We start from the raw sequence: 14,687 nt of genomic DNA, 5'->3' as shown, positions 1-14,687 counted from the left end.
ATAATAATTCCTTTAAAAAGATTTGTTTATATAGACGCATATAGACTTATTACATAAGTGTCACGTTTGTCCTTAAAGTTTGTTAATTGTTTTAATGTAATAAATAACCTTAGCAATTAAAATGTATATTTTAAAAATTATATATCATTTTAAATATTTGAATTTTCATAGTTCCTACATGCACAATATTTCGCCATAAAAATATAAAAATGTCATTACGTTATAAATTCTCTTTGTTACATTCATGTCTTTTATATCCTGCATAATAATTTATTTTAGAGTGTAATGAAAAATTTTATACAGATCCACTTTATAACATTGATAATTTAACTCCCCTATTATTCATTTTATTATAAATTATACAAAAAAATTAAATTAAATTTTTCAAAGTACTTCTAAATTTTTAAGAACATTCTTCAAAATATGGTGGTGTGCACATATCAAATATATTTATTATTTGATGGTACTCATTATAAATTATAACATTTTTGAATAGAAGTTAAATATTCTAGAGTGTCTTCTAAAGCCTGCGTCACCGAGACAGAGGTGACTAAATCATAAGTAATCATAAGTTACATCTGACAAACTATCAAATAATAAGTTAATTATGGATAAAAATGATGAATGAAACGGGCTGATTTTTTAGCATGAGTATAAGACATTTTTATCAACAACTTGCATAATTACACTGATTAATTGTTTCACAAACCATACTAGGTATCACATATGTACTTACTGGCAAAGAAATACCTAGAAGGGGGTGTTTACAACCAAGATCCAATATTGTGTATCGAGTATGTGAAATTTATCACCAACTAAATGAATTTGAAAGAGGCAGAATTATTGACGGGAGGCGGGTTTTTCATTTCGGGAAATCTGTAATTGTTCTAACAGAAACTACTGACATGAAATGTTATCAAGCGTGGTTGGCTTCAACTTAGAGATTTCAGAGACCGATTTTCGACAACTAAATCTTTGGTTGATGAGTGGTTAAGAGAAGAAGGTCATGTTGTAAGTGTTGAGCATCAAAGGCAACGACTACAGTGAATTAGAGAACGCCAACTTTGGAATGTGAAATGGCATCAAGCCGTCTTCTCTGTTGAATTTCAATTCTACTTGAATGGACAAAACGGGCAAAAAAGAGTCAGACAACGTCGGGGAGGAAGACCTCAATATCAGTTTAATGTTGAGCAACTTGTGCACTGAACAATGGGCCTCATGGTATGGGGTGTCATTGCTCATGGAAATAGGCCACCTTTAATTTTTATTAAAGACAAGTTGACAGCGAAACGTTATCTTCAAGAAGTAGTGATATGTTCTTCCTTACCTCAATCGGCCCAGGGATCCAATATTTAAGCAAGATAATGCTCTTCTCCATGTTACCAGGGTTAGTTTAAACTTTTTTAAAGAGACACATGTGAATCTGATGCCATTGTCAGCCAGATCCCTCAACCTCTCATATATATTATAGAACATGTTTGGGATATGACCCCCACGAATTTTGGTGGATCTAAGACATGAAGTACAGGCAGTTTGGGATATTATACCTCAAGAGGAAATAGATCACCTCATTGAATCAATGCCAAGACGTGTTGGGGAGTGTTTAGATAACCTCGGTAGACAAACATATTATTATCAAAATTATTAAAAAATATCTAAAATTTTAATCGTTTAACATTTAATCGTTTATAACATTTATGATTTACCAAAACAATATCAACTTTGAAGACGCCTTCTTGCTGTTGCAATTTATTTCTGAGTGTATAATAATACTAATACTAAAGCAAATTTTATTTAAAATTTAGGGGTGAAGAGTGAAGATCAAAATATATCCAATAACAGTGAATTTTATTAACAGTATGACAAATTTTATTTAAAATTCGAAAGAAAGTTGTAGAGTAGTTGTGTAAAAATCACATTTACATTTTCCGGGCCAATATATTAAACAACAAGCCGGAAATTTATGAATATATTTCAAAGTCTCCCTAAATTCGCCTGTGAGTGGTTTATCCGGAATTAACCGTTAGTGTATCATGGGCATCGATTCACCCTTGGGGTCAAATATTAAACCGGCAGCGGGTTCTTAATATAATGGATATTTCCTGACGCAAATCTTGATATCGTCGATCTGAAGGCGTCGGTGTACGGGAAAAGCGAAATCCTATACAAGGCTATTAGCACGGCTGACATTTTAAAGTCGATAACGAAAATGCCGGACTATTGACGTTGCCAGGCTCTAAGGGCACATTAGCAAATTGATGTTCGCCTTTTTTATGAATAATGTCCCCAGTCGATAAACTCGAAACATTATCTAGAAGGTTACGCCCACCGACAAGCCTCATCGCCTATTTAGATCGCCGTCCCTGTTATTTTTTCGAATTAAAGGACACACAATAAAAATTTTAAGACCCATCGTCTTGTAATAAAATACGCATCAACGCGTGAATAAAAAACTAAACCAAACGCAACATGCAACGACAGCAACCGCTCCATTATTCAAGATTTGGCGCTGCGATAAAAGTGTTAATTTCAATCACAACGGCGCACACCCCCTCATTTTAAATTCATCGGTCACTCGTAGTTTCACACATGAAATATTAATCGGTCGGTTTCATTGAATTAATCAACGAAAAATTTCATGACCTCCCGAACGACGCCCTTTCCGAATCCTTTATTTGTTTTATTGCGGCACGATTTTTTTCACTTGCAAAGCTAATCAACATTCGTGCATGCACTGTTGCAAAAGAGCGAGCGTTTTATTTGATTTGTCATCCGGGCGACCACCGGCAGTCACCGGATTTTAATTGTTTTATAAAATGCGCATCTGGCCGCTGCGACACTTGTCGGTTTCCAATTAAATTTTACAACCGTCCCCGCGATTCGAACGACTACAATTGAACGGGACGGCAAACAGGGGCCGAACGACAATAACCGCCGTTTTGGATCGTCGCACCCTTGGAATGGAGTGAGTGAGGGCGGGACAACGACCACAGTGCTTGAAATTTATCAACGACTATATGAATTCATTACCGGATCCCGCTAAAGTGCCACAGGTTGTCTGCGCCACTGTACAATGGCAGCGATTTGTCTTTCGCCAATTAGAATTGCAATGCTCGCAATTCGATGGTAAATTCACTGTCGCAATGTTTTGGCTGAGTTAATTACTCATAACAATACTGTTTATGATCACATTCTATAGATGGAATGTTAAGTATACCATATAATCGGGTTTGTATAAGAAATTTGCCCTCGCATCTTTTTTCATCTGAACAAATTTTCACCTTTTATTTTTATTATTACTATTATTTCAACAGTAAAAATTTAAATTAGTAAATAGAGATTTTTCTCATTCTTTTTGACAAATGAAAGATAAAAAATACTTTTATTATGAATTCAGGGTTCATGTGCTTTAATAATAAACAAATTGACCTAATTAAGATGGATCTCCTGGAACTATTTAAAAATGAGTCAATTTATTATGAAAATAATTTTAAAAGAGAGAGAGAGAAATATCAAATAAAAATAATTCAGCCAAATTATTATTATATTTAAAAAATTATGAGTGTAAAGGGGTCTAAAAATATTTTCTGACAAAATTTTGTATTGGACACATTAAGAATATTGATGATGATTGATTGATATATTTTTGTCATTATTTTTTTTAAATATAATTTCAATTAATTACCTTTTTAACATGCTATAATAATATAATTAATTACATCTATAATATATAAGACTTAGTTTATATTTCTGAAATTTTAATCTTATTTTTTTGTCCTTATATTATATAAATAAAATAATTAGGAACATTTATATTGGTAATTGTAATTAATAAAATAACAAATTTAATTAAATATTTTAATAAAAAAAATTAGAAGCTTTATTTCATATTAATATAATTTATTTATGAACTTTATTAATATTATTTTATGACTATACTATACTGACTATGAAATGATTTTTTTAATATTAACTGTTTAAATTAAATAATTATTATAGTTTGGCTTAAGGAGTATTATATAATATTTAACATTCAAAAATGCATATTAATATGAAAGTCACAGTAATAAAATTTTTAATACTCATCAATTAAATTGGAATAAAATGTCTAAAAAATAACATTTCTGACTTAATGCATTAGTTTTCACAATCAATTTGTGCTTGTTAAAATATATAATTGAGTGGGATCATTAGTGAACATGAAGTAACAGGCAACATTGAGTGGGTCTTGTTGGCACCAAAAATAACACAAATTATGAGAATTAATGTGTTAGTTTCATTATCCGATATTAATGTCTAATATTTTTTACATTGTTATTAGTTTCGTCTGTAATAAATCAGCACTAATAGTTAGTTACCTTTTTTTTCTGTACAACCATTAGAAATGGTAAAAAAACTCTGTGGCTATCATAAACACGATAAACGATATATACTACTTTGATTATAATAAACAATCAATTTTTTTGTAAAAAACTATTTATTTAAATAAAATGCTTAATTTTAAACAGTAAAATAACATTTATTTAATAAAATTTTTAGTTTTCAGCAGATAACTTATGATCTGTAAAAAATATCAAAAACTTTTTCGGAGATAAATTATAGGAAATTGATTGATTTTCTACAAAAAATGTCATATAAAATTTTTCCATAAAGTTGATGGTTGCGTCATAAAATGAGAAAAATGACAAAATTTTAAATCAATCCAATTTTAATGTTAAATAACTTTTGAAAAAATGAATATATCAAAAAACTGTAAGACATTTTTTGTAGAGCGTTAAATTTTCTATAAAATTTTTTTTACCATTTCCAACAAGATTTTCGATATAAATAAGAAAAAAAAATTGTCGATTTTTTTGAAACTAATATATATATATATATATATATATATATATATATATATATATATATTTATAAATAAATAAATTCTTAATTAAATTTAACACTTCTGGGAACCCATTTGACAAACAACTCTGCATACTAATATATCTGTTGAGAATTACAAATCATGGATTAATCATTTGTAGTAGTGTGGTAGTGAAAATATATAAAAGTGAATAATTGAGTGGTGACATTAGTGAACATAGTGTAACGAATAAAATTGGGTGGGTCTTGTTGCCACTAATCAGTTTCAACATCGAATTTTATTGTTAATATAAGAAAAAAATATATATACAACAAAATATGACTATCCAGATTTAGGAAAATGAATAAAATAAATCAATAAAAATAATATTTATTATTTTATGTATAAAGGAAGTCACAGTTCTGATGATTAAGAACCGAAAAGAAAATCAAAAGAAGCTTTAACTATATATTTTTATGTCATTACTGTAGTAGTTATTATAATGATGAGCAAAAGCAAGAATCCGATTTAATAGTGTAAAGTTGGAGCATTGCAATAAAGCTGAATATTTAGCTAACAACAGTAAGTAAATTCGACATCCTGTGTTAGATATTTTGTATTACAAAAGTTAAGTCACTCATCATAATAATCCTACTTATTCTTTATATTTTATTCTAAGGTTTACTTGATCAAAAAGAATAAATTCATTAGAAATATTATGTACTTATTTGTACTATAACCAATTTCTAGCAGGAAAACAATTTTCTCTCGTAAGCATAGAGCTTTCTATTGTCTATATTTTGATCTGTAATTCATAAATTTTGAATTATATATAAAATTTCAGGTGTATTTCCAACATAATTTGACCATATGTAGAATCTATAAATAGAAAATAATAAATGAAAAAGCTTAATAAAATATTTAATAATAAAATACGTAATTTTTAAAAGAGTATATTACACAGTGAAGCTAAGCGTTTTGTGCTTATCTTAACATCACAAATAAAAACGTTTGTTCTTGTCGAGTCGGTTATCTACAAAAGAACTTTAATATAGCTTTACCCTTTGACTATTTTATGCCTTTTGAGTGCTTTGTTCCTTAAATGTTCTTTATCTTGCGTAAACACATCTTAATCGCTTTTTTAGAATTATGACAATGTAATACCTACCGAATTTTAGCCTTCAGTACGCTACGAATAAACGACGACAAATCGTCAAATAATACGCCACTTAATCATTAATTAATCAATATAATTACCCTGCACTACATGTTTATTCAATTACTCCCCGTCAAATTCATATGATTTACTTCGCATTACGTTTTACTATCCAATTACGTCCCGTACGTAAAAGACGCCGGCTGTAAAATTTTAATAACAATTTTCCTTCTGCAGAACCGTTCCGCGCAAACATAAAACACTGCGGCAGCTTTCCTTTATCTCTTCACTCCATCTCAGGTAAGGAAAGCCGGCTGCATCACATTTAATCATATCCTGTATCCGATTCGGATGCGCCCGCCGAACATTTCGGGCTTTTCGCGACGAACGAGTTTCTTTCGGGCCGTGATTCCGGTGGAAATAACCGACCGAATTGGTCGGTAATTAGGAACCAGGATCAGTTTTCAAGATGAAAATGTTTAAGGAGAACGTCAGACGCAATCGTCCAATCTAATTAACGGGTGCGGGGGATGCAATTGAAACGATGGCGACGAACCTTTCACCAGACCGACGCCCGGAATTACTTTGTCTTAATGAAAGTGCGAATTCGGAGTTGTTCCAAAGTCTCGCGTCGGTATTTATTGCACCTGCAGATGCAGTTTCCGAGTTCGGCACAATCGGTTCATTGTGCGAATTTGTCACGCTGTAATCTATGGGGTTTGAAAGTTTGGAATTGGCTTTGAACGTTCGTAATCCATGAACGTTACAATGGATGTATTCCACGGTAATCGAGTTAACTGACGCGAATGAAAATTATGGATAGCTTTAATTATAAATATAAATGTATATACGTTTATGGTGATGTTATTAATAAAAATACAGACGTTAATATCGGGGAATACAATTTGTTGACCAAATTATATTTTGAATTGCAATAAACACATTTAATTAGTGTTAAATTTGATTTCTATTTGCAAAGTATGCATATTTATTGCACATGAATAAATTATTATGAAATTAATCCCAATCAATCCATAATTCACGTTGAATTGTTTTGTGTTATTAATTCTGAAAGGAAAAAAAAATTACTTTATAAAATAAATTCTATTTGAACTAAACTTTATGCCTCCTTTAATTTGTAACAATCATGTAATCAATGTAATCTCTTAAAAAGTTTCTTTAATCGAATTACACATAAATATATATTTATATATTTATTAGATGTATCTTTTTTCCATAAAACTGATTGTGTAAACAATATTTTTATAAAAAATTAAGATAAAAATTTGCAACACGCAACTAAATTTCTATGTTACTCCTTACCAAGTTTGAATGGAGTATAAGTATTTTATGAAATGCAAAAACATTGATCAAAATGTAATTTTTCATTTTAAAAGTTTTCATTAAGCTATTTTTACTTAAAGAATTTCTATATAAACAAATCTTTTTAACCAATTTTAGTGAAAACATATTTTTTAAACTTAAAAAAATAGATTTTGATCATCACTTTGTTGTAAATATATATTTACTAAATATAATTTTCTATTTGGATCAAATTTTATGCCTCTTTTGATTCATAACAATCAAGTAATTTATGCAATCTCTTAAAATGTTCCTTTAATAGAATTTCACATAAATATATATTTACTAGATGTATCTTTTTCTGTAAAACTGGTTGGGTAAACAATATATTTATAAAAAATTAAGATAAAAATTGCAATTAAATTTCTATGTTACTCCGTACCTAGTTTGAATGGAGTATAGGTGTTTTATGAAATTTATGATCTGTGACAAAACATTGATCAAAATGTTTTTTATTAAAAAATTTCATTAACCAATTTCACATAAAATGTTTCTATTTAAACAAATCATTTTAATCAAAATTATTATTAACTTAAAAAATTAGAATTCGACCATCATTTTTTGTAAACAAAATATTTACTAGATATATATTTTTTTATGTGAAACTGGTTGAACAAACAATATTTTTACAAAAAATACTCTATAGTAAAAAAGATACAACTGTTTTAAAGTTTTTTATTAAAAAATTTCATTAACCAATTTCACATAAAATGTTTCTATTTAAACAAATCATTTTAATCAAAATTAGTGAAAATATTTTTAACTTAAAAAATTAGATTTCGACCATCATTTTTTGTAAACAAAATATTTACTAGGTATATATTTTTTTATGTGAAACTGGTTGAACAAACAATATTTTTACAAAAAATACTCTATAGTAAAAAAGATACAACTGTTTTAAAGCAGTTTATAATGTATTAACATGTGGTACCGATTGAAGTAAACAATAGTTATCACGCACATTATACGTGATTGTCGACAGAGCATAAAGATGAACATTATAATTGTTATTATTTACCGTAATTTTAAATAAATAATAATATTGATAAATAAAAAATATGTAACCGGAATAGTTATGTTGGTATTGAGACCCGATTATTGAATTATGAGTATGTTATAATAAAGTAGATATTAACAAAAGACCGTTTGAACTCGTTCTTATCACGCAACTAAATGTATATGTATTACACAGTACCTGGTTTGAATAGAGTATAGGTGTTATGAAATGCCTCCCTTGATTTGTGGCAAAAGTGAGATCAAAATATAATATTTCTATTTAAACCAATATCTTCAAGCAAAATTTAATGAAAATATATTTTTTAATTTATATTTTGTTACAAACAAATATTTACTAGATATTTATTTTATTTTTTCTTTATTTTTATAAAAAATTAAGATTGGTATCTACAGCAAAATATCGATCAAAATGTATTTTTTAGTTAAAAAATTTCTTTTAATTAAATTTCACATAAAAATTAAGTACAGCAATTTTAAAGCAGGCTGGCAGATAATTGATTGAAAAAATTTTTGAGTTTTGGTCTACTTCTTGACAAAGGTAATTATGAATTTGGCTAAAAAAATGTAAAGAATGCAAAATGTCTTATACAAAACTTTTAAAAAGGATAGATTAGTTAATGTAATCAAAAAGAAAATTAAATGTTACACAACGAAAAAGTCCTGGATGTTTCCCAATTTCCCCTTTGGTGTTTCATAAGATTGTTTGTAACTGAAAGGCCAACACATATTTTGTGTTTCGTGCAGGAATTAATGAAAATGAAGTTCCTTTTTTCGTTGGTAAATTTGCTTAGTCGCGTTTAATCCGGTGCTTAGCAACAAAAGGCCGTCGGATGTATACACAAAAAAGCGCATCATAAAAGCAATTTTCACCACGGATAATGACCATTTAGAATAATTTACGATTGCCGCTTAATATTTTCCAGTTCCTTTAACCGGACGCTTTTGAATTTCCCGAGATCAATTAAGTGGACATCAAAAGTGCAACAATGTTTACTGTGAAAGGTATTTTGTAAGATAGAGCTTTTCGTTGCCCTTTTGAGTGCGCCACACCTCACGTATTAAGATTATATACGTTCATGTTCTACTTTTATCCGATCCTCGACATTCGTTTGATGTCTTATTCAAATTTTCATGCCGCATCCTAACATGATCCCCCCATTGACATGCACATCTGATACGTATGCTAAATATCGACATCATGGGCCGCCACTGAACAAAATGCCAAAATAGAATACATATGAAAGAGATGTGAAGCGAAAGAGGTTACAGACTTCACCATCATGGGGGGGTTGTATCAAGTACGAGGAAATTCAAATGTCAAAAATAACACAGCTGAAAAGAATCTGGATTTTGTGCTTCTTTGAAAGTTGCTCTGCGAATCTTTAAGGATTTTTATTAGATACGGGCTACAATGACAATATCACGCTGGGCCAAATAAAATGTAAAAGCAAGTCAAATACTGAAAGCGTTTAATTTTATGTCAGTAAATTTATTTAGTCCCGCTGAGTTTATTAAATGGAAGTAAACAAACCAGCTTTGGTGGTATATTTCCTTTTTTTGTTGTTGTTAATGTTAATAATGGAATATTAAATTTCAACAAATACTAAAATAAAAAAACATTGATTCTAGTGGCAATAATTAAAAAACAAATTCAGGAGATCCGGTCGATGTAAATTTACAACAGAAACGAAAAAAATATATATTAACGAGATGAAAAAAGCTGGCATTTAATTACATCGGAGTCTAATAAAATTTTAAGCTAAACAAAACGGAGGGATGACTGAAAAGCCATTACTTCGACGATGCGCCCATCAATCAAAATAATTGTTCAATAAAAAATGCTTCAGGGTTTATTCCTTCTAAAGTTCCCTTTTCAGTCTGACACATAAAGCATGCAAAGTCGTTTCAGTGAATCCGAATCTATTTATCTTCCGGCGCTGAAAAACGAGAAAACATCAGCATTTTTCATTTGCGCGCATAAAACCGGCGCACGGCTTTTATTTCTCCCTTGCCATATAATTTTTTTTTTTCATTTGTATGTCTTGAATTAATTTTGTTTTGTGAGATGTTTCGTAACATATTTTTGCTTTGATGCAAATAAAAATGATAAAACTAAAAATAGTCGTCTTGAATTTGCGGGGCCCACCTGTTTACACATTTCAGTGCGATAAATGCACCATCAATTTCAATTAGCCTGAAAATTAGAGGTCTGAACGTTTAATTGTGATAATAATAACCAAATAATTGATGCAGCCAAGTGCCTAATGAACTTCAAGATTATATTTATTATGTATTGAATATTTTTTATATAACCGTATACCCTTTTAAAAATGTTTTATTTCATAACAAGAATATGAAAATGTAAATCCATCTTAATGTTAATTCGCTTCACTCCGAAACTGAATTTCATGTATAAATCTTTCATAATCCCTCCTTGAATTAAAGGGTGAATATTTATCCACATTTCTTGTTTATACAGCACAATTTGGCAACTAATGAAAAGATAATAAAAGTTTTAATCTAAATTAATCAGGGTTACAATAAAATTGGGATATTATGGTAATTATATTTAAATTATTCTTGAGAACGATGTTTTGAGAAGGAAACTTGAAAATTGTATTTTTCTTGTGTGATTCCTTCGCAGTGTTTAAAATTCCGCAGAAAATTCAAATGGGAAATTTTAAATTAGCAATTTGCCATTACTTTTAGTTCCCGAATATTAAAATATATGAATATTTGAATAAAATTTTCAATGCCTTATACAAATTAAAAAACTTACTTTTAGACTTTTTAAATTAAATAAATATGTAACCAGAATGACATGATACCCTTTATGCCTGAATGCTTTCCTGGCAAAATTTTAGTATGACGTATCAACACTAGCCAACCTTAACACCGTACTTCGTTTGAATAGAGTATAGGTGTCAACTTATTTTTATGCTTAAAATTTTTAATTTTAAATTATACTTTTAACTAAAATTTAGTGAAAAGATATTTTTTATACTAAAAATGAAATAAATATGTAACCAGAATGACATGATACCCTTTATGCCTGAATGCTTTCCTGGCAAAATTTAAGTATGATGTATCAACACTAGCCAACCTTAACACCGTACTTCGTTTGAATAGAGTATAGGTGTTTTATGAAATGCCCCTTTGGTATGTGGGAAAACATTGATCAAAATGTAATTTCACATAAAAGATTTCTATTTACACCAATCTCTTTAAGCAAAATTTAGTGAAAATATATTTTTAAATTAATAAATTAGATTTTGATCATTATTTATAAAAAATTAATATTGGTATCTACAGTAAAATATTGATCAAAAAGTATATACGCAGGAAACTAGAAGATTGTATTTTTCATGGGTGATTTATTCGCAGTGTTATCTGCGGAAAATTCAAATGGGAAATTTTAAATTAGCAATTGGCCATTACTTTTAGTTCCCAAATATTAAAATGTATAAATATTTGAATAAACTTTTCAGTGAATTACTTACTTACTTACTTTTAGAGAGATTTTTATTTATTTTTTAACCAAAATTTAGTAAAAAGATATTTTTTTTACTAAAAATTAAATAATATATTTTTTCGGCTTCGACTTAATGAATGACTGATACGAGACTTCTTCTTTTGACATCTATATTATGTCAGTTTGAATTGAAAACACCAAAGCATCACACAGTTGCCATTATCACCGAGTATTTGAACAATGAGTGCGCCAGTGGAAAAAGATCCAGTTCATTTGCAGAGCACACAAAATCAGTTACTTGTTAAAAATGGCACACTTATTAACGAGGACGCAATGGCTGATGAAGATATCTACATCGAAAATGGTGTGATAAAACAGATAGGCAAGAATCTAATTGTCCCCTGTGGTACTAGAGAAATCGACGCCAAGGGACGCTACATTCTTCCAGGTGGGATCGACCCACACACTCACTTCGAATTTGAATTCATGGGTACAGTGTCCGCCGACGATTTCCACCAAGGTACCAAGGCCGCAGTTGCGGGAGGTACCACCACTATTATCGATTTTGCTTTTCCAAAAAAGGGGGAATCCTTATTAGACTGCTTCTGTAAATACAGGCAAAAGGCTGACGGTAAAGTATGCTGCGACTATTCCCTACACGTTTGCCTTAATCATTGGTCGGAGCAAGTGAAACGTGACATGGAAACCCTGTGCAAAGAGCATGGTGTTAATTCGTTTAAAATGTTCATGGCGTACGATTTTATGTTGAATGATGGGGAATTATACAGTGCTTTCGACCACATACGAACATTAGGGGGAGTTGCACAAGTCCATGCTGAAAATGGTTCCATAATTGCCAAGAACGTAGAAAAACTTAAAGCCAAAGGCATAACACGTCCCGAGGGACATGGGATGTCCAGACCAGAGGACGTGGAAGCTGAAGCTGTCAATAGAGCATGTGTCATTGCACACCAGGTAGACTGTCCGTTGTACGTAGTGCATGTGATGAGTAAATCAGCGGTATTAGCATTAGATCAGGCACGCAAACGGGGGACCCGCGTGTATGGAGAGACTTTGGCTGCCGGTCTGGGTACTGATGGAAGTCACTACAAACATGAATGTTTCGATCACGCCGCCGGTCACATTCTTAGCCCTCCTCTTCGACCAGATCCCCAGACACCGTTTCACTTAATGAATTTCTTGGCACAAGATGTGCTGCAAGTAACGGGAAGTGATAATTGCACGTTTACAAAAGAACAAAAGAAGTTGGGCAAAAATGATTTTACAATGATTCCTAATGGCGTCAACGGGGTAGAAGATCGTATGAGCGTTGTCTGGGAGAAAGGAGTGCAAAGCGGTATCATAGACCCGTGTCGGTTTGTTGCCATTACGAGTACAAACGCAGCCAAAATATTCAACTTGTACCCCAGAAAAGGGTGCATAGCCGTCGGATCAGATGCTGATGTTGTAATTTGGAATTCCAATGCTACGAGGGTTATATCAGCTAAAACACACCACCATGCAATCGATTTTAACATATTTGAAGGAATGGAATGTCATGGAGTGTGTCATAGTGAATGGAACTGTTTGTGTCGACGAGGGACAGCTCAGAGCTGTACAGGGTCACGGCCGTTTTATAGAAACACCCACTTATCCACCTTTTGTTTATGAATCAAAATAGAGAAATGGAACTAATTTCTGTAATAATTTGCAGTAATATCGTTACTATCAAAATAATATGTATCAATTTTTTTGCTTTAAACTAACTAATTGAGTTTTAAAGTTAATGCATTGTTTAATCAAATTATTTATTTTGTTATTTTATAATTATATTATACAATTACTTTGGAAGTTGTTTGTTTAAAGGATAAACTTAGAAAATGGCTTTTCAAATAATTGGCTACCAAATAGAGAGAATATATTTTATTAAATCTATTATAACTAATCTAATCACAATGAAATTACATGTCATTACCTGTATAATATTACCAATTTTATCCTTTTATATAAGCTGATACAAATAATAGTAATAATAATAATTGGGATTATTTAGTCTCATTAATAATTATCTGTCCTATATGATAAAGTTAATCTTGACTTATTGAGGACAGGTACTAATTGACTAATTATAACACATCGTTCAATAAGTCCCGAGACTAACAACGAAAACAACATTTTTTTTTTCAAAAATCATTTTTATTTATCAATATAATCTCCTTTTAGAGTGATACAATCGTTCCAACGCCTCCAACATTTCTATACCATGTTTATAAAAGGATTTATCCTTTGCTTCAAAATAGGATTCAGTTTCGGCCAAATTTTTTTCCTTGGAGCATTTTTTTGAGATCAGCAAAGAACCAGTAGTCGCTGGGGGCTAAATCTGGCGAATACAGGGGGTGGGGATGCAAATCAAAACCCAACTCGTTCAATTTTGCCTTTGTTTTCATGGACTTGTGGCTTGCTATTTTGTTCCACTGAAAGCAATCGCGGCACCCAATTGGAAAAAACCTTTTTCATGCTCAATTTTTCATGAAGGATTGTAAATACGCTTCCAGATGATATCTGTGTAATTTCTGCAATCTCGAGGACCTTCACTTTGCGATTTTACATTATGATTTTTAACATTTCACTCACATTTTCCGGTGTAACGGCTTCCAATGGCCTACCCGAACGTTCCGCATTGTTTGTGTCCGTACGACCACGTTTAAACTTAGAATCCCACCGACAAATCGTTTGTTTAGATGGAGAGAAGTCCGGGTAATGTTTTTCAAGTCATTGCTGGACTTCTACGGTGTTTTTACCCATTAAAAAACAACAGGCGAAACTCACTTTTTTCA

The 14,687-nt window shown here is 30.7% G+C and overlaps 2 protein-coding genes across 4 annotated transcripts in view; one reads left to right on the top strand and one right to left on the bottom strand.

Moving 5' to 3' along the window:
- LOC109609017 (potassium voltage-gated channel protein Shaker) overlaps positions 1-14,687 on the bottom strand; it is a 245,186-nt gene that overhangs the window by 207,513 nt on the left and 22,986 nt on the right. The gene's annotated exons all lie outside the window — the stretch shown is intronic.
- On the top strand, positions 12,091-13,531 carry LOC109596572 (dihydropyrimidinase-like). The gene is given in 2 exon segments (XM_020012137.1): positions 12,091-13,415; positions 13,417-13,531. Coding segments are annotated over 2 exon segments (1,440 nt in total).

The sequence above is a fragment of the Aethina tumida genome, chromosome 2 (genome assembly GCF_024364675.1).
Source record: "Aethina tumida isolate Nest 87 chromosome 2, icAetTumi1.1, whole genome shotgun sequence".
Lineage (NCBI taxonomy): Eukaryota > Metazoa > Arthropoda > Insecta > Coleoptera > Nitidulidae > Aethina > Aethina tumida.
The sequence above is the reverse complement of the archived record's forward strand: the minus strand, read 5'-3'. Positions and strand labels throughout refer to the sequence as shown.